The sequence below is a fragment of the Mauremys mutica genome, chromosome 6 (assembly GCF_020497125.1).
Source record: "Mauremys mutica isolate MM-2020 ecotype Southern chromosome 6, ASM2049712v1, whole genome shotgun sequence".
NCBI classification, from domain to species: Eukaryota; Metazoa; Chordata; order Testudines; family Geoemydidae; genus Mauremys; species Mauremys mutica.
This window is the reverse complement of record NC_059077.1, coordinates 113,486,898-113,506,086: the sequence shown is the minus strand read 5'-3', so window position 1 is coordinate 113,506,086 and position 19,189 is coordinate 113,486,898. Positions and strand designations below refer to the sequence as shown.

General features: G+C 45.1%; 1 protein-coding gene across 2 annotated transcripts in view; it reads right to left on the bottom strand.

Moving 5' to 3' along the window:
• The window catches only part of ACO1 (aconitase 1), a 42,092-nt gene that overhangs the window by 5,000 nt on the left and 17,903 nt on the right, over positions 1-19,189 (bottom strand). For both annotated transcript variants that reach the window (XM_045020778.1, XM_045020779.1), the window contains 13 exons: positions 17,473-17,542; positions 17,183-17,366; positions 15,057-15,196; positions 14,253-14,424; positions 13,499-13,599; positions 12,395-12,511; positions 11,004-11,163; positions 7,037-7,172; positions 6,302-6,386; positions 3,821-3,977; positions 3,151-3,275; positions 1,936-2,040; positions 1,349-1,491 (listed from right to left, as the gene is read on the bottom strand). In XM_045020778.1, the coding sequence (XP_044876713.1) occupies positions 1,349-1,491; positions 1,936-2,040; positions 3,151-3,275; positions 3,821-3,977; positions 6,302-6,386; positions 7,037-7,172; positions 11,004-11,163; positions 12,395-12,511; positions 13,499-13,599; positions 14,253-14,424; positions 15,057-15,196; positions 17,183-17,366; positions 17,473-17,542 (1,695 nt within the window). The remainder of the gene's footprint in view (positions 1-1,348; positions 1,492-1,935; positions 2,041-3,150; positions 3,276-3,820; positions 3,978-6,301; positions 6,387-7,036; positions 7,173-11,003; positions 11,164-12,394; positions 12,512-13,498; positions 13,600-14,252; positions 14,425-15,056; positions 15,197-17,182; positions 17,367-17,472; positions 17,543-19,189) is intronic.

Here is a 19,189-nt window from a genome sequence, read left to right as displayed (position 1 = left end):
CGCAAGCATGACACCAGGACCTAGCCAGAGAGGCTGCCAAAGCATTGTTACCCCAAGCAACACGAGTGGTGCTACAATCATAGGAACCAGGCTGCATTTAGCCACAAGAGCCAATAGCAATCCCTTCCGATTAGCTGCTACTTACTTGCTACCACTGCTTACTTCTGTTGCTATAGGACCTACGGTCCCCGACCAGAGCCCATTGTGCAAGGCATTGTTCAAATCAGTAGAACTTGAGCTCTTTGGGGCAGGCTAACCGATACATAGGGGAAAAGGCAACAGTAAGGGTGAGTGTACAAGGGAATATTCATTTATACAGAGAGCATAAGAGTTATACATGACCCCCAAAGAAACACACACACAGGTCTCCTTCTCCCTGAGCCAGTAACAGAGATGAATAGTATAGAGCAGGGCTGTTTGTACTGGGATCCATCCAATGCGTTACTTTAACATACTTGATTTGTTTTGCAACTTGTGTATGGGACTTTAGACTTTCAAGCCAATTGACATCAATGGGACTTGCACCCATGAAGCAAGAGTAATTTGCATTCAGTAACCTCTGGTACATGAGCACATTTCATTTACAAACCCGTTGAAAGGCTTGTTACAACAGCAATGTTTTCAAAAAAAGCATACTTGTAGTTTTCAGAAACAAAACTCGTGCCGCTCAGAGAGATGGACTAGGGATTAGAGGCACAACACTGTGCATGAAACAGAGCAGGGAGTCAGGCCTGAGAGAAGATTCCAACATTAGCCCAAGGCCTGGCAGACAAACCCCAGACCTCCCTTATAACAGTAAAGCAAGAGCGCCCTGTTCTCAAGCCTGTGCCAGTGGCAGCAGCTGCTCTGAGCAAGGAAGAAGATGTGAACTCAAGAGCTCAGGATGTCCTGGTTTGACCAATGAAGGAGTCCTGTATTATAGAGGAAATGTGTTTAGAGTCAAAGCTTGGTCCCACTGAAATCTGAAAGTTTTGGTGTTGACTTCAGCCAAATCTTGGTTTTATTGGATTATCTGGAAGGGAAATTATTATTATCCCTATTATCTCTGCACTGGATGACCCATCTTATACTGTAGCATGAAGCCAAAAAGTCAAGGGAGGACGTGAGGTGAGAGTTGCTCACTTGCCATGTGATGCTAGCAAGGCAGCTGCTCTGGAGAGTAGAAGGAGCAGCTCTTTCTGAAGAGCTCCCGACAGGTGCAAGGAGGTGAAAACAGCAGGGTGGGAAGGCACGTGAATTTCAACCCTCTGACACGCACAGTACAGTCACTGAACCACAGCGCGAGAGGGGGAAGGAGCAAAAAGGGCGTGTATGAGAATGAAAATATAAAGCATTTAACTTCACTTACCTTCTGCTGGTTAAGTAACGAGCAGCAGGGCTGTTCCTTGCTATATTCCCAGCTGGAGATATGTGGTCAGTTGTTACAGAATCGCCCAAATTTAAGAGCACGTAGGCATCAACTATGGATTTAGGGGGCTCGAGCTCCAAAGTCTAGCAAGCAAACAAAATGCACTATCGATATAATCATTCTTATTTATATAGATACACACATAGAAGAATGAAAGTGACCCAGAATTTGTTGAGTTGGTTGAGACGGGTGGGAGGTGCACTAAAAGGTAGTTAAACTAACCAGTCAAAAAAAAATCCACCCATTCTTCAAACAAATCCTCAACTCTGAATATTCATTAGTTGTGTTGGAGGGTTTTGGTTTTTTTTTTTTGGATCTAAGCTATTTTTGAATGGGAAAAGATCACACTGAGGGACTATCAGAATCTGGCCCAGTTACGCAGGTGGAAGTCTGGAACAGGTTATCACAGCCATGGATTACTCCAACTATACACCATTTTAACAGGAGAATTTGGCCTGAATGTAGTGTAACCACCCTGGAAGTGAACAGAAAATCCTTTAGCAAGGAGAAAAAAATAATGTACCTACCAGGTTCTCAAAGAAAGGGGGTGATTTAATGTATGTAGATTTGGGATTCCAAGTATATAGTGTATCTGATGGAGCATCTAAGGCATTCCAGGATTCATTTACTGTCTGAAAAACAGAAACTCACATTACATTTTTCAGAAGAATTTCAGTGAGTTCAAAGCCTTACCTATCCCTTTCTTAATGATTCCCCGCATTCTGTTTGCTTTTTTGACTGCTGCTGTACATTGAGTGGATGTTTCAGAGAACCATCCACAATGACTCCACAATCTCTTTCTTGAGCGGTAACAGTTAATTTAGACCCCATCATTTTATATGTATAGTTGGGATTATGTTTTCCAATGTGTATTACTTTGCATTTATCAACACTGAATTTCATCTGCCATTTTCTTGCCCAGTCACCCAGTTTTGTGAGATCCTTTTGTAGCTCTTCACAGTCTGCCTGGGACTTAACTATCTTGAGAAGCAGGGCCGGCTCTAGGCACCAGTGCTCCAAGCATGTGCTTGGGGCGGCACTTTCCAAGGGGCGGCACTCCGGCTCCTTTTTTTTTTTTTGCTTGGGGTGCAAAAAGCCGGGAGCCAACCCTGAGCGGAGATGAGCTGTGACGGTGGAGGGTGCGGGGAGGGCCACAGGAAGTAACCCAGGGAGGTGGGGGGGGCAGAGGAACCGCTCCCCCCCAAGCTCACCTCTGCCTCTCCCCCCGAGCACACCGCCACTCCACTTCTCCCCCCTCCCATGCAAGCCTGGGAGGGAGGGAGGGTAGGAGGGGAAATGTGGTGTGCCCAGGGGAGGAGGGGGGGCCAGGGATTTGGGGAAGGGGTTGGAATGGGGCAGGGAAGGAGCAGGGTTGGGGGGCAAAAAACTTGGAGCCAGCCCTGTTGAGAAGTTTTGCATCATCTGCAAATTTTGCCACCTCACTGTTTACCCCTTTTTCCAGATCATTTATGAATATGTTGAATAGGACTGGTCCCAGTACAGACCCCTGGGGAACACCACTATTTACCTCTCTCCATTCTGAAATCTGATCATTTGTTCCTACCCTTTGTTTCCTATCTTTTAACCAGTTCTCAATCCATGAAAGGACCTTCCCTCTTATCCCATGACTGCTTACTTTGCTTCATTACTTCGTTATCAGGAAGCTTACTAAACAGCTGCAGAAGCTCTTCTTGCTGAAGTACAAAAGTCAGTTAATGCATTACACTAGGCAACTGAGTCACCTCTATTTTCTGGTAGACTTCTTTAAACATCCCTGGAATGACGTACTGATGTTCAACGGCCTGGATCTCGTCTCTTGTTGGCCAGAGGTCTTTCAGGAAAATTTCCTTCCCTTCTGCATTTACTCCTATAAGAAACAACACACAGAGTTTGTGTACAAACATTCCACTTGAAAAAAGTGATCCAATTTCTGTGTGCTGTCCACTCCCACTATTCTCTACAGTACTCCAACACTCAGAGACCAAGCTGCCTTTGCTTTCCAGCCTGGCTTTGACCCGGTGGACTGGGATCTCATGGAAGTTGATGATGACATTGTCAGGGTGAACTCCCATTGGTATTTTCTGGTAGGGCTGCCAGGAGATGCTGTGCAAAACAGGCATCCTTCAGGTCTGCCTTGCTCCCACCCCAAGCCTGCAGAGGCACAACACCCAATATTCCCCTGAAGGAGCTTCCTTAGGTTCAGACTATTGGTGCTATTAACACACTTCTCCCCCACGTGTGCTTAGTGACCACGACTGATCCAATACCTGCTTGTCTTGCATCTCATATGCACCTCATTGGGCTCCTCCCAAACCAATACAAGAGATGCTCCCTCTGGACTCTTCACTTAATATCAGTTGAATTTTCTGAAAAATAGTGGGGGATAGGAGAGAAATCCCAGCAGTTTCTTACCTAAAGGTTCTATCTCAAAGTCAATCCTTATGGTCCCCGCGATGGCATAGGCTATTACCAGTGGCGGGGAGGCAAGGTAGTTGGCACGAGTATTGGGATGGATGCGACCCTCAAAATTCCTGTTTCCGGACAACACACCCACTGCTATGAGGTCTCCCTGCAAGACAGCGGTAGAGACAAGTGAACACAAGCAGCAGAAAGTCAAGGGCCTTCTGGCTCAAATGTATTCGGAAGGGCTGTACGGTTAGGGTCACAGGAAAGAACAATGGAAAGGAAAGCATTCTGGGATTGTACGTGATTAAGGCTACATTTTAGTCACAGGTATTTTTAGTAAAAGTCATGGACAGGTCATGGGATTGGGGGACAGGGCAGCTAGCAAACAGCACGATACAGCTTGGAACAGCATGCGACAGAGCAGTTTACGTAATTAAACTGCAGGAGCATGGCTGAATGGTGGCACATGGTCTGTGTAGCCGGGGAGCACTCCTGCCAGAGGGATCGGCACTGACCAGAAGGCATCAGGACCTACATTTTGTGGCTATCCCAAAAGGCAGTACTGCCACCAGCACAAGATCCCTAATACTCTGAGGAAATGGCTCACCACCACCTGCTGAATTACCAAAACCACATTTTCTCTGTCCTGTATTACCCTGAAGGTCAGACTAGAGGCAGGGACCATGTGTTTGTTCTGGGTTTGTACAGGACTTAGGCATCCCAGTCCTGGACCACAATCCAAATCATCATCAAAATGGTCCTTTCTGGCGTTGATATCTAGGATTGTTTCTGAAGCACTGAAGTGTTCCTTGGAGGTCTTCCATCCAAACCCTGAACCAACCCAACACACTAATATTAGCCTGCAAGAGGTCTGGCTACAAACCACCTCAGTAGCCTCACAGACAGCCACTGAATGAATGAATGTCATTACAGTATCACTGAATGAGAGATTCAAAGATTGGGCCATATACAAAGCAATACCAGCTTACACTGCTCCACTGTCTTTTATTAACGACCTACAAATATATTCATACAGGTGGCCTGTCGCTGTTTGTTACTCACAGCAGGGAATAAACAGAGGCTTATTTTGACAGGGAAAAAAAATGTTTTACACACAGAAATCCTCCCACAAGCTTCTGAAACATGCAAGTCAAAGACATCACAACCACAAACAAACAAGCTCATCACCACACAGTTGTGAAACTGGTTAACATTAAAGACTGCAAAACCTGGCTAAGAGATGACCTCTGAATCCCAGGGCAAAGCTACATTTTGAACAGGAAAACGCAATAAAATAGAATCTTGCTATGTAGCCTTCAGCTATTCTGAAGGCTCTCCTTTCCCACAGGGTGAGCAGAAAACCCTCTCTGCCTCTCCAAAACACAGCCTTCACTTTGCTTTTTTCCCTGTTAATGCCCTTGGATTACTAGAAAATGCATGTAGGAAACATCAGTTTTGACCCTGCTATCAAATTCTGGGCTTCGGCTGAGAAGAGATTGCCAGTCAAGTGAAGATGCCTGGTTCTGGCACAGAAACATTCCTGTGAAGAGACAATTTGAGAGGCCCAGCCCCTTTTCACCTGTGATCTAGTCAAGATTTTAAGCTAGAGGCCAGATTTAGTCCTGGTATAGACTGAATGGAACAGCCCTGAAGTTGATGGATTTGCACCCTCTTACAATGGAGTTATATTTGGTCCGAAGTCTCTAGTGGTCAAAGGGGGCAGAAGTGCTTCCAGGCTCCCTTGAGATGACTGCAGACTCGGTTTTCAAAGGTGGGTAGTGATTTTGGGTGCTGCTTTTCCGAGGACAGGAGCTCAGCACGCCCCGACGTGAAACCAGGCCCCTTTCAAAAAGGTATCTCAAGTCGACCACCCAAAAACTGAAGCACCCAAAGCCACTAGTCACGTTTGAAAACGCAGGCCTCTCTCTCCACAAATCCAGCCATACAGATCCATTTATAAACACAATCAGAGTCATCTGGGAGGGGGATATTATTCCAGGGGGCTACATTTGTTCCGTATCTGGACACCCATTCACTCTTTAATTAGACAGAAAGCTACTCTGCATTAAAACCAGGACATCCCAACTAACGAGCATTTTCCCTTTTATAAAGCTGGCTTCTACAGCATCTTCAATGAAGATGCTAGAACTTCATTCACACTCAGCAACTAGTTGCCTTGCAAGCAGGTAGAACTCCACATTCCCTACTGCCGACAGGAGAGCTTCTTGTTAGGATCACCGTCCTGAGGTTTTTTTAAGGCTGCACCACAGGATGATTTAAGTAGGCTCTCCTGCTCTTGCTGCAGCTTGTCATTTTGTTTGCAGGGAGGGAGTTCTCATCTGAGTTTAAGTATCACAGCCCTCTCCTGCATGGATCCCTTGGCAGCAAACCTTCAAGATGTACCTCAGTCTCTTGACCAAGTGAAATAAATACATGATTTTGTCTTTGAAAGACCATGCTGCAGAAGATTTAATGGCAGCCGAGTACCTGAGTGATGGCTTCTGCAACAGGCTCTGGTAGAGGTCCACTGTTCCCAATGCAGGTCATACATCCGTAACCCACCACATCAAACCTAGAGACAGTATTAAATATATTAGCAATCACAAGATAGGTATTAATTCCCTATTGATAAAGCAAACGATTGGGCAATTTCCACTTTGAGGAAATGTGTTACAACACAAGCTATTCAATATCATTTTCTGCTCAGAAAACTGTCTGATGATCATTTGCATTCTTTTGCTGCTGCTTAAAAAAAAAAAGTGTAGATGGGTGCATAAATTTGTGCACCTAATTTGCACACACAATTGCAGTGAGGACAATGTTTTGCATGGAAACAGTCATTAGTGCATGTGATTGCAACGATGCATACTGGAGACCATATGTTTATCATCAGCCAAGGCATAGGACAAATTCCAGACCTAGAAGTCTTAAGTGAGACACTAGTTTAGAACAATTACATTTAAGAAATAAGCCTTTCCCTTGCCTAGCAACAAGTAGCCTTTAGTGAAATCAAAGGCTTCAATTGGCCAGCTGAGCAAATGGCGCAGCCTGGGTTACACAGTCGAGAATCTAGCCCGAATGACTCAGCTATACCTTTCAAACTGTGGACACCCATCACGGTCTTATAGTCCATCACTTGCTGCAAATGCGTTGCTTGTCCAGTCATTACATTTGCCAAGGATTATGGGAAACAGGCATCAACTAAAATGAAAACCCTCTTACCCTAGCTGAGCAAGGTAAGGCATAACTCCACTCTCCCGCAGATAGTAAGTGACAACCCCACTGCCTGGGGACAAGCTGGTTTTAATGTATGGCTTCACAGTCAGACCGGCATCAACAGCTTTCTTAGCAAGCAATCCTGCAAAACACAAAGGGCACCTGTGATTGTTCTTGGCAATGGTACAGTCCACCTACAAAACCACAACAACCCCCAAAAGTCGTCTGATGGCTCCCTTGAATAGCTTGAAACAGAAGAGATGCTATTTCCGCCATTCAATTGTTTTGAATCAGCACCCGTCTGCTTACGTTCCATGACTCCAAGCACTTCGATGAACTGTGGTACTGGTTTCTTTCATTTCCAGTGGAAAGCTGTGTGCAGTTACGTTCAAAGACACACACACACACACACAGTATAAGATCAGGTGCTTGATCAATTTGGGAGCTATTTCTATGCATTAAACAAGGGAAGAGGAGCCATAAAACATTCCACGTAAGACAATCTGGTGAGCCAGGGCCGAACTAACTAATGGCATAAGTTCATCTGGCCCCTTGATGTAAGCAAATGGTCTCCCAATGTGTAGCCTGTTTAAGCAGCATTATCTAATTACCTTCGGAGTGCGACCCTTTCAAAGCAGCTCTGTACCACAGTCCATTTCTTTGAGCTTGTTAACAAGAATATGTTTACCCAGAGCTTGAATTCTTCTTCTGGACATTTTATTCCTTTTAAACTGTTTGTCCGTGGACAGGCGAATTCAGTGCTCGTGGTACAGAGTTGACAGCTTTCGAGACTGAAGCCTGCCATTTATTCACAGCAGCCCTGCAAGCTGGATCAGTGTCGCTGGGGCAAGAGGGCAGCTCAGTGTCTCTGAAACCTGTGACCCCTCTGATGAGGCTGCTAACAAAAGGTGGCTAGTTTTTGCCAGCTGCTGTGGTCAGTTTGGATGATGCAAACAGCCCACCAGGTCATTTCAGATAACTTCCAGAGGTACTGAGCACTCGCAGCGTCCAGAGACATCAATGGGAGCTGCAGGTGCTGGGCTACTCTGAGGTGCTCAGATAAAACTAAGGCCCAGATATTTTTAAAGCCATTTAGGCTTTGCAATGCTGAGCACAGCAATGCCTAACTGATTTAGGAACCTAACTCTTATTTGCAAAAGGTATTGAGGCATGAGTCTAAATTTACTCCCTAATGCTTAAATCCCTTGGGGGAGGGGGGAAGAGAAATGAGATTTAGGCTCCTAAATCAGTTAGGCATTACGACACTGCACACATAATCACCTAAATACCTTCAAAAATCTGGGCCTAAGAGCCTAACATTAGACACCCAGTTTGAAAATGGCACCTATTTAAAAAAAACACAACTGTTAAAAGAACATTATTAAGGTTGCAAGTCAAACAAACACTCAAAAGTTAGGCAGTGACAGAATTACAGTTGCTTGTGCAAATCTTAACTCGGCTCCCGTGCGTGTCCGTATTATGATAGAGTCTTTATAATTGCACGATCACATACTATTTTTCCCATACAGCCCTTGCCTCAGTCAGTGCACGAGATGGATGGTGCTCCCTGAATGAGCAGCTATTCGATATTTTGTTTTCTCCTTATTGTGCAATGTGTGACCCCAAGCCTTATTTACTGCACACTGAAGACAATGATTCATTTCCTCATGGGCTTCTCTATGCACTCATCACTATAATGTCCGAGTGCTCATAAATATTAGTGAATTTACCTTCCCAACACCCCGGTTAGGTGCGGGGGAGGTATTAGTAAAGATGGGGAGCTGAGGCAGAGAGAGACTAAGGTCAAAATCATCCACCGATTTAGGGGGCCCAATTTGAGATGCCTAGGACTTATTATCTAGCACTTTATATGTTCAAAGCACAGCTCCCATTGATTCAGCCACAGCTGTGAGCACTCAGCACTTCTGTAAATCAGACCCAGGGTCTCAAGCCAGGAATGAAGAACAGTTAGTTAGTGACCACATGTGAACAGTTGGGTTTAAGTGACTTGCTCAGCACCACACAGGAACTCTGTTGCAGAGGCAAGCACAGAATCCAATTCCCGAAACCATGAGACCATCCTGCCTCTTCCTGCAGCTCCCTGCCTCATTCACTCCCCAAATTCCAACAAATGAGCTCCAGGTTTTACAGACAGACATTCTCCTTTTATTACACAACCCTGTTTCATCCCCAGAGCTGGTCCATCCTGTGCACTGAATGAGGCAGGGGCCCTGGGAGTGAGGGGGAATATACGACAACATAATTAACAACTACCCTAATGCACATGCACAAGGGAGCCAAATGAAGGCTGCTTGGGCTGAACTGTTTTAGCCAAAGCTCTCCCCCAGAATTGCAGTGTGAGGCAGGCATCTAGCATCTAGGAAAAGTTTAGCCCAAACTTAAAGTCTGGCAAAGTTATAAGCAACTGAAAAGAGGGTCTTAAAATGGGCAGCCTTAACTACAGGCATTGCTACCCGCTCAGCCTAGAATTTTGGCAATTGGTTTTGATCTGGAAAACAAACCAAACATGACCACCACCTGAGTGCTGCCTAATGTGCAACTTGCAACAGCAGTGTGAACGTGTATCTTTATTCTGCCCAGTCCTGAACAAGCGCACAGCTGCCCTCCCACACCCAGATGATTGGCAGGAGCAGAGCGGCAGGGTCGGGGGAGAGGAGGAGGAGGAGGAGTGCACCCACAACCAGGTCCTGGAGCAACTACACCAATTACGCCCACTCGCCTGCTCTCTTCCATCCTCTCCCCCGCAAGGTTCTGACCTTGAACGTCTTTCCACAGCTGCAATCACAGAGGAACTGCAGAGCCACCTCTGTGTGCCTTTGGAGGGGAGCCAGAACTGGGGCAAAATGAGGCCGTTCCTCCACCCAAGGTTTTCTGGCACATGCACAGTCATGGCTGCCAGCCAGAATTTGGCACAAAGATGAAAAGAGAAGAGAAGGAAACAAGAAACTGAAACCAGGAACGTGAGTGAGAAGTTCTTCCCTTCGCCCCCAGGGCATGAATGGGAGGGTGAGTGTCGGACAGAAGCATCCCATGACTACCACCGAGTTTCATCATAGCTGTCAGAGTACTAGATCTAGACCAAGGAACCTCGGGGACTGAGCCATTCCAGCGGTGGAGAATGCTGTTCTTGGGACGGCGCACCATGCAGCTCAGTGCAAATTCCAACACATCCACGAGCCCCAGCCTCCAGCTAAAATCCATTACAAAATCACCACTGACTTGAATGGCCGCAGGACGGAAACATACATTACCTAGGTCAGTGGTTCCCAATCAGGGGGCCGGGGCCGCGAGCAGGTTGCAGGGGATCCGCCAAGCAGGACCAATGTTAGACTCGTTGGGCCCCATGGCAGAAAGCTGAAGTGCTGCTGTGCAGGGCTAAAGCCCAGGCCCAGCCCCGCCACCTGGGGCCGAAGCCGAAGCCCGAGCAACGTAGCTTTGTGGGGGCCCCTGTGGTGTGGGGCCCCAGGCAACTGCCCTGCTTGCTCCGCTCTAACAGCGGCCCTGGCTTTTGTATGCAGAAAAACAGTTGTTGGGGCACAGGTGGGCCGGGGAGTTTTTATGGCATCTTGGGGGGAGTAGGGGGTTAAGAAAGAAAAAGGTTGAGAACCCCTGAGCTAGGCTACAGTACAGACAAAGCAATTTGACACCACCCTTGCTTAGCACTGCATCAAACGCCTCAAGGAGAGATCAGAGGCAGGTGATAATTAGTGCAAAATGAAACTTACCACACTTACAGACTTGTCAGCGCAAGGAAAAAAACGTGATTAGCAGCCAGAGTTTCCAGGTATCAGCCCAAATATTGGTCCCTGGATGCCTCTTGCCAACTCCACGGGCTAAATTCAGCTCTGGCATAAAGGGATGTGATTCCTTCAAGGTCAATGGGGTTTGCTTTCATGACCCAGACCTAACACTACAGAGAAATTGCTGCAGGCAAATGATCAGCCACACTTACCAGCTCCTAACATAACCGAGGGGTTGCTGGTATTAGTACAGCTGGTAATGGCAGCAATCACCACCGAACCATGGGTGAGCTCAAAGTCGGAGCCGTTATGAACAAACTTCACACGGTCACTGTGACGGTCCGGGGCGACATTGAATCCTTTGAAACCTTGCTATAAAGGGGGACAATAAAAACAAAGGGAGACGACGGTGAGTGTGTGAACCGGGAAAGGGAGATGGAACGGTACCAGAAAACAGCTGTATATGACAAGGGGAAGGAAAAGTGTTTGGGGACACGCTGTGTGTTCTAGGCCCCCGTTGTGCCCAAGCCACAGAAGATGAGTGTGTAACAGCTTCAGCACAAGATGGAGCAGCTCTTGCTTTTAAACTCGGGAGGTTCCTGCTTCAGTCCCCAGCACGTCAGCCAACTGCCACATTTGCTTAATTGGGGCCAATCCTACCCCCTCATCCCTTGGTGATGAAGTGGCAGCTGCCTCTTGCAGTGGAACACAGGGTGGGATTTTGCACAGGAAGACACCAGAACTCCTTTAGCCTGCACGGAGGCTATTGTGTCTCTTGGATCCCAGATCAGACTGTACATCAGCGCACAATGTCAGGATCTAGGAAGCCACCCCACTCCCCGAGCCGGGTCATGCAGGTCAGACCTGGGATTTTGGCCGCCCAAGATTTCATAAAATTAGCACTGAATGGTCTGAAGTTTGTGTCGAGATCTAGCTCAATAGACAAAAGATTGAGTCTTAAAAAAAACGGGGAAAGAACTAGCTTATCAATACTATGGACCAGGATGGAAAAGCTGAATGGCATAGCAAACCTGGAGGGTTCCACTGGATTTGAAAACCAGAGCATTCTTCATAAATATTGGCTTTTACAGGGAATGAGCCTGAGCTGTAAAGTTTAGATTTGGATTCAGGTCTGAGATTCCCCAGAATTTAGGGGTGTTTAGACTTGGGTCCTAATCAAAATCCTAGACACAGTTCTATTAATTGCTGTTTTTAACTGGATGGACTGCAAAAGGCATTTAGGATTGTTTTGGTTTTTTTTAAATTTTAGCTGGGCAAAAAGCACATCTGGAAACCTGCAGTCTCAAACTAGTATGCCATTATCAGCTTGAGTCACTACTTCAATACTGCGAACACTTACTAATGGGTCAGGAGCAGATCCACGGACCACTTGTGTTCCATGACCCATAATTTGAGAACCACTACTTTAGAATACTTATTCCTTAGCGTTATCCTCTAGGCTACAGTTGAAAATAACCAGGAAACAACATTCATGCAAGGTCATTTGTTCACAAAAAGTGTCCTGAACTGATTGACGCAGACCTGTCTCTCTAGTGACTAAGCACTACAAAGACAAACATATTTCCGTTTGCAATGCCCTTACCTTGGCTCCCAGGCAGGTCTCAAAGTCCTTCTTCATTTCTGACACAGCTACTTTGTCCTGAGGTCTTTTGGGCCCACTACAGCAAGGCACGACGGTATGCAGATCCAGCTCCACAACCTGTTCAACAGGAGGAACGGTACTGCTCTAAGCTTCTACCAAGGAATGAACCAAATAATGCAATATACATTGCTCTGAAGGACACTGGTGTCCCAGTGCAGCAATGCTCAACACACGCAGTCCCGCTGACTAGTCATGCGCTTAAGCGCCTTCCTGAATCGGTGCCTTCAACTCTCTCCCGACTGCATGAGGCCTAACACATTTAAGGGCAAAATTTCTCCAAGCCATTTGAAGCGAGCGACAAGCTCAGATACTGTTAGCTTCCAAGGAAAAAATTTCACAGCCACCTCAAGTCCCCATTTCAAAAGCAACTTAGACACATAGGAGCCTAAGTCTCATCGACTTTCAAAATAAAGCCAATATGATACGTGTCTAAGTCACTTTTGAAAACAAACAGATTTGAGGTAGTTTGAAAATTTTACCCCCACCCTCACAATCAAGACAAATCCTAACATCAGGAAGCATTCTGGGAAATCCTAGCAAAAGGGTAGCACACAATATCACACAAGCAGCTTCTTGCTCACCATTTTGATAGTTGGTTTATAGATAGAGTTGCATTATTAGAGAAAATTTACAAGATTTCAGAGAGGATCAAATCCCTTTAATCTTGCCTTGTTTGCTAATTATTAAGAGATATTTGGGGGCAAGTTCTTTCCTCATTTAAATCCATGCCACCCTATTATAAATCAACTGGGCTGAGATTGCTGGACACAGCGAGACCCTGCATTTCCCTCAGGTTTTCTGTGTGGTCTAATGTCATTACATGAGGCTGCCTCAAAGTCACGGAATGGACCAGGGCGGAATGAGATTACAAAAATCAGAGTCAAGTTAACTTTTTCCTTGCTTTGTGAAAATTCCTCTTTAGAAAAGAGGAAACAGAGAACAACAAAAATAAATAAAATGAAAGAGAGGAGAGCGAAGGGGTGTATATGTAGGAGAGAAATAAAGATAGGAAGGTAGAAGATTAAATGATGATCAGGACTCTACCTGGGTAAAATCTGGATCCTGAGCGGAGTTATTGAAATCTCTAAACATCCCCACAGCCACAAGGTAATTCTTTATGTGCTTAATTTTTTCTTCATCACGACCTAAAATGAAATCCAGAAATAGCTAAATAAGAACCAGTCAAGACAAAGAAATTGAGGCATTTTAAGTATGCAGAACAGGGCCTTGAATGGGAGAGATTGTATTAGCATCAGCTTCTTGTTTAACTAGAAAAGCAAGAAGAGAAAAGTCACTGGATCTTTGATAATCCCAGTCCCAGTTAACTGGGACTGTTACTTGCATTCCAAGGTTGGAGTTGAACGCTTGACGTTTTCTAAGCAGAAAGTTTCATATGCTGGAGTTCATAAGGGCTCAACCCTGAGACACACAGTAGGAGGGTTACCAGATAGCAACTGTGAAAAAACGGGACGGGGTAATAGGCGCCTATATAAGAAAAAAATCCCCCAAAATGGTAATGTCCCTTTAAAAACGGGACATCTGGTCACAATACACAGTAGCTCATATACCTTACGTAAAATGGATCCTTTGCAGAGCCCAAGGCTAAGGTTTAGGAAGGTGCTAGGACCAAATGCATGGCACTATGAGTCTGATTCTGATCTCTCTCAGACCAGTGAGATTCTGAAGTAACTCCATTCTGGTCAATGGAGTTACACCAGAGTCAGGCCCTGTACCACTAATAGTCAGAGTCCAGGTTTATATTCCGGATCTTCAAGTTCTGGTCTCTTTTTGCACTTACCTGTTTGGATCAGATACTTGATGCTGACTTCATCGACTGGGAAGAAGGCTGCAGTTGCTCCATATTCGGGGCACATATTGGCAATGGTGGCTCGATCAGCAATTGACAGCTGGGCTACGCCAGGCCCAAAGAATTCCACAAACTTACCCACCACCCCAACCTGGCGAAGATGCTGTAATACATGAACCAACAAAAAGGTACTCAAAGGCCATTTCTAATCTTGGGAATGCTGACTGCATAAGCCGTATGCACTAGAGACAGTTCAGGCCTACAGGGTTCAGCTCCAGACAAGAAGCCAGGCTTCCTCAAAGTTCTGGGTTATTTGGGACCAGGGTTTTGTTTGGTGTGTAACAGAGCTTCAAAACTCAATGCCAAACATGCCATACGTACGCGATTCTGCTTCCGCTGCAGGCAATGGCAAAAAATTCCTGTTAGCATCAATGGGAGTAGGTTTGGGTCTCAAACCTGACCAGGACAACAACAAGGATTGTAAGAGCCCTTGCAGTGCCAGCTCTTCCTGTCCCATCCAATCAGATAGGCGGGGGGAGGGAAGGGAGCAGGATTGGATGCTGATTCCACCCCATCTGGGGTGCGGCTGATCAGCAGGCAAGAGGGAAGGAACTGCAGAGCTCCTGCAGCCCAGGCCCAGCATGGTTGGGTGTCAGAGGATGAAATCAAGATGACAGCCCCAGAGACGGGACTCCTCAGGCTGCTGTAGACAGCCGCGCTAAGATCACACCATGCACACACATGCCGCACTGTGGCCCATTGTAAGAAATCCCCCGTGGCACAGATGCCGGTTACCTTGGTAACGGTGAGCACTATGTCTGTGGATGTTACCAGGGGATGAGGATTTCCCATCAGCTTGTAACCAAACACGTTAGGAAGCACCATGCTGATTGGCTGGCCCAGCATCACCGCTTCTGCTTCAATGCCGCCAACTCCTGAATCCAATTGGCAAGACAAAAGCAGATATTAGATGAGGCAATGCATGCTGAAAGTTAACTACCCAGTGAAATAATGTTACTGCAAAAAAGGGAAAAGAAGTCACCACACAGCGGGGCTTGGATTGAGCTGGTCCTAGGGGACATTTCTGAGATGTTCTGACGCTGTTCTAAGCTTTTGTTTAAAAAGGAAAGTTTCTAGCCCTCGGGGGCTCACTTGCATTTGGAAATTGAATCATGTTTAAACACAGTCAAGTTAGCAGACATGAGGCTGGCTGGTCAGTGCAGACAAGCACATGTTGGGCTCAACCCTGGGGTAGCTAGTCCTGAGTAAACACTAGTTGCAGAAGAGTTGGTCCATGCCTGCTGAGCACAACTGAGCCTTCTCTACACTGACCAGTCAGCATTTTATTATTTTAGTACCTTCCACCTAGAACCCCAGTCATGGACCAGGACCCACTGTGCTAGGCACTGTACAAAACACAGAACAAAAAGCTGGCCCATGCCTCAAAGAGCTTACAAGTGCAAGCCAAGAGTCAACAGATGGATACAGGCAGATGGGGGAGTACCAGGAAACAGCGAGACAATATTGGTGATAGGCAGTGGTCACAGCCCACGGGCAGCCTGACCACTCCTTGCTCTGAGAATCTGCTTCCTATCTGTAATATGGGGATAATACTACCGCTTTTCTCCTCCTACTAGCTGTATGTACAGTGCCTAGCCCAATGGAGATCTGATCATGCTTAGGCCTTCTAGGAACTAAAGGATTATGTCAGGTGTCAACCAGTCGATTGTTTTTCCAACTCTATTTGTTACAGTTTCCTTGTGAAGATGAGACCATGGTTATAAAGAATCTTCCCAATGTAATAATTATTAATTATTTGTATTGAGCTAGCACTACAAACCCAGTCACAAATCAGGACCCAAAAACACGGAACAAAAAGGCGGTCCCCATGCCCCAAAGAACTTACAATCCAAGTAACATGATGCAGTACTGTGTTACCAAGGCTGCAGATACAGAAATTCCTTATACAGGTTTTAATCTATACCACTATGTAAAGCAGATACATATATTACGACTTACACTGTGTGCGACCGAAAACTTTATGAGCATCTTTGTAAGCAATCAGCATTATTGTAAGCGCTTTGAGACCAGGACTCTATGTTCTGCGTTTGTACAGAGCCTAGCATGCTGGTTGATGGAATCCTGCTTAACGAAGGGACTCTTGGGTGCTTTCACAATAGACGGCATGCATCACTGCAGTATTCCCCTGGAGTATTCTTTATCCTAGGTATAGGGATGACTACAAAATACTTCGGTTCTACTATCTACTTATACAGATAAAATTTCAACGCTTCTGTTGTCTACCATTGGCTAGGAACATATTTCCGTTTGCTATTCTGGCAAGCATTGTCCCATTATTGTCCAAGCAAGGAACATCTGGTACTAGAATACCGGCAAAGACTGCTCAAACCTTGTTTTGATGTACTTCATCCCTTCTCATCAGCGTTGGCTTTGAATACGAGTCTTTGATCCAACACTGCTTTTACAGTTACTGTCACTAGATAAACATTTTCAAAAGCATCCGAGTGATTTTAGGCTCATGGGTCTCATTGAAAGCCAGTGAAACTTTCAAGAGGACTTAGGTTCCCAAATCCTTTAGATGCTCTTGAAAATTTTACATCCGTCTCCCCCACCACTATCCATGGACGTTTTAAACCCTCAGTCAAGAATATTTAAAAATAAAAGCACAAGCAAATCCCCTACAACCTGACACGTGACTGAAATGTGATTCGTTGTCTATTACTCTTACAATCACTGGGTACGGAAGAGAAAATCATGTTACAAAATCCTGATGTATAGGGTCATCTGAACTGGACACAAAAAAGGGAGTTTGTTGTACTTAGTCATTTTATTTTACATGTGAGGATAGGAACACATGCCATAATCTAACCAACCAGGTCATAAAACTTTAGTGCACTTACCCCAGCCGAGCACTCCCAGACCATCGATCATTGTAGTGTGTGAATCAGTGCCTACCAGGCTGTCTGGATAATAGTACCCATTCTGATCGAACACCACTCTGGCCAAGTATTCTAAATTCACTTGGTGGACAATTCCCGAGCCGGGAGGAATAATCTTCATGTTGTGGAAAGCTCTGGAGCCCCACTGAAACACAAAGAATAACAGCCCCAAATATTAAATACACAGGAACAGTGAATGAGTTGATATATCCTATCTTGCGACATTTAAAGAGGAGAAATTCTTCCCATACCTTTAAGAATTCAAATCTTTCTTTGTTCCTTTCAAACTCCAGCTCCTGATTCTTCTGCAAACTGTCTGACCTGCAAGTGAATAAATGAACAACAGAGCTACAAGCCTCCAACTGAACTGCATGGTCTGATGTGTACGTATGGTGAAAGAGGAAACAGAAGAGCACTCATACCTCATAATGCCGATCGGTTTTATATGTTTCAAGTAATTGCAGCAGTGAGCTAAAGGCAAATGATGAAAAGGGCTTAACAAGTCTTAACAGTAATACCTACCGGCTCAAGTGTTAATCCCACACCAAATGTAGGCATTACATTTGCAGTTTGATAAAGTCTAGTCTACATCTTAAAGCAATGGAAAGTTTTCAAAACCTAAATTATACGCAAGCTGCATAGCAGTAAAGGAAGCTGATGCCAATAACTGTGATTGAACATATGCTAATGCTGATCTGAAATATACACTACAGTTCAAGCCTGTACTTCTAACAAAATATACAAAGCAACTGCATATAAACAAAAAATCCTTAAGAAGTGATTCTTTTTGGATCAGGGACACTTCTATACTCTCTGAGCCATGTAGCACCGTGTGGTCACTGTGAAAGAACTAAACAGCAATTATAGCTGGTCAGCCATTTTATTTTATTTTGAGAAATCTGTCCATCTAAAATGGGATTTCATCAAAAATTACTTTTTGTGAAACACTATTTTTCACTGAAAATATTGGGCTTTTCTAAAAACGAGAACCACGAATATTTCTATTTTTCAGTTAAATTGACAAAAATGACATTTTTCACTGTCACAAAAAATTCTCACAGGAAAATATGCTTTTCCCCCAGCCAGCTCTCATAATAAATAGAGATTCAAATTAAATGGAAGAAGAGTATATTTAAACAGATCAGTACCAACATGTACATATTCTCCAGAGACTACCCTTTGGACATTTAATTCCAAACTGAAATCCATTCCTGAACTTTTCTCAGTGATATTTTAAGAGTGCAGTTTAAAAGTTAACGAGGAGCAGATCTCAGACAAATGATCCAAGTGAACATCTAGGGGGGAGAAAATTGGACAAAACTGCTGAGCTTTTCAGTTAGCTGGGTCACTGCCAATGGAGGTTTGCATCCATATAGCTTTTGAGGTTTAAAAGAAACCTGCTTTTCTAAGAATCACATGGAGGGAATAATTTACAAACAAACCAATCTGTCGAGAGGCTTATTTCCGCAAATAGGATCAAAATCTTTTATTTAAAAACAAAACAAAAACCAATCTGAGATGGGACATTAGATGGGGAGTGCTCTGAGTTACTACAGAGAATTGTTTTCCAGGTACCTGCTGGGCCACATGCTCAGGATCTAACTGACTGCCATATTTGTGGTCAGGAAGGAATTTTCCCCCAAGTCAGATTGGCAAAGACCTGAGGGGTGGAGGGAGGAAGAGGGAGGGGTTGCCTTCTCTGCAGCATGGCTCACTTGCAGGTTTAAACTGGCGTAAATGGTGGATTCTCTGTAACTTGAAGTCTTTAAAACCATGATTTGAGAACTTCAGTAACTCAGCCAGAGGTTAGGGGTCTATTTCTGGAACAGGTGGGTGAGGTTCTGCGGCCGGCAACGAGCAGGAGGTCAGACTAGATGATCACCATGGTCCCTTCTGACCTTCAAGACTGAGTGCTCTTAGATTCTAAGATTCCCCCACCCCCATTTTGTATGTTTTCATTCAAGTGGG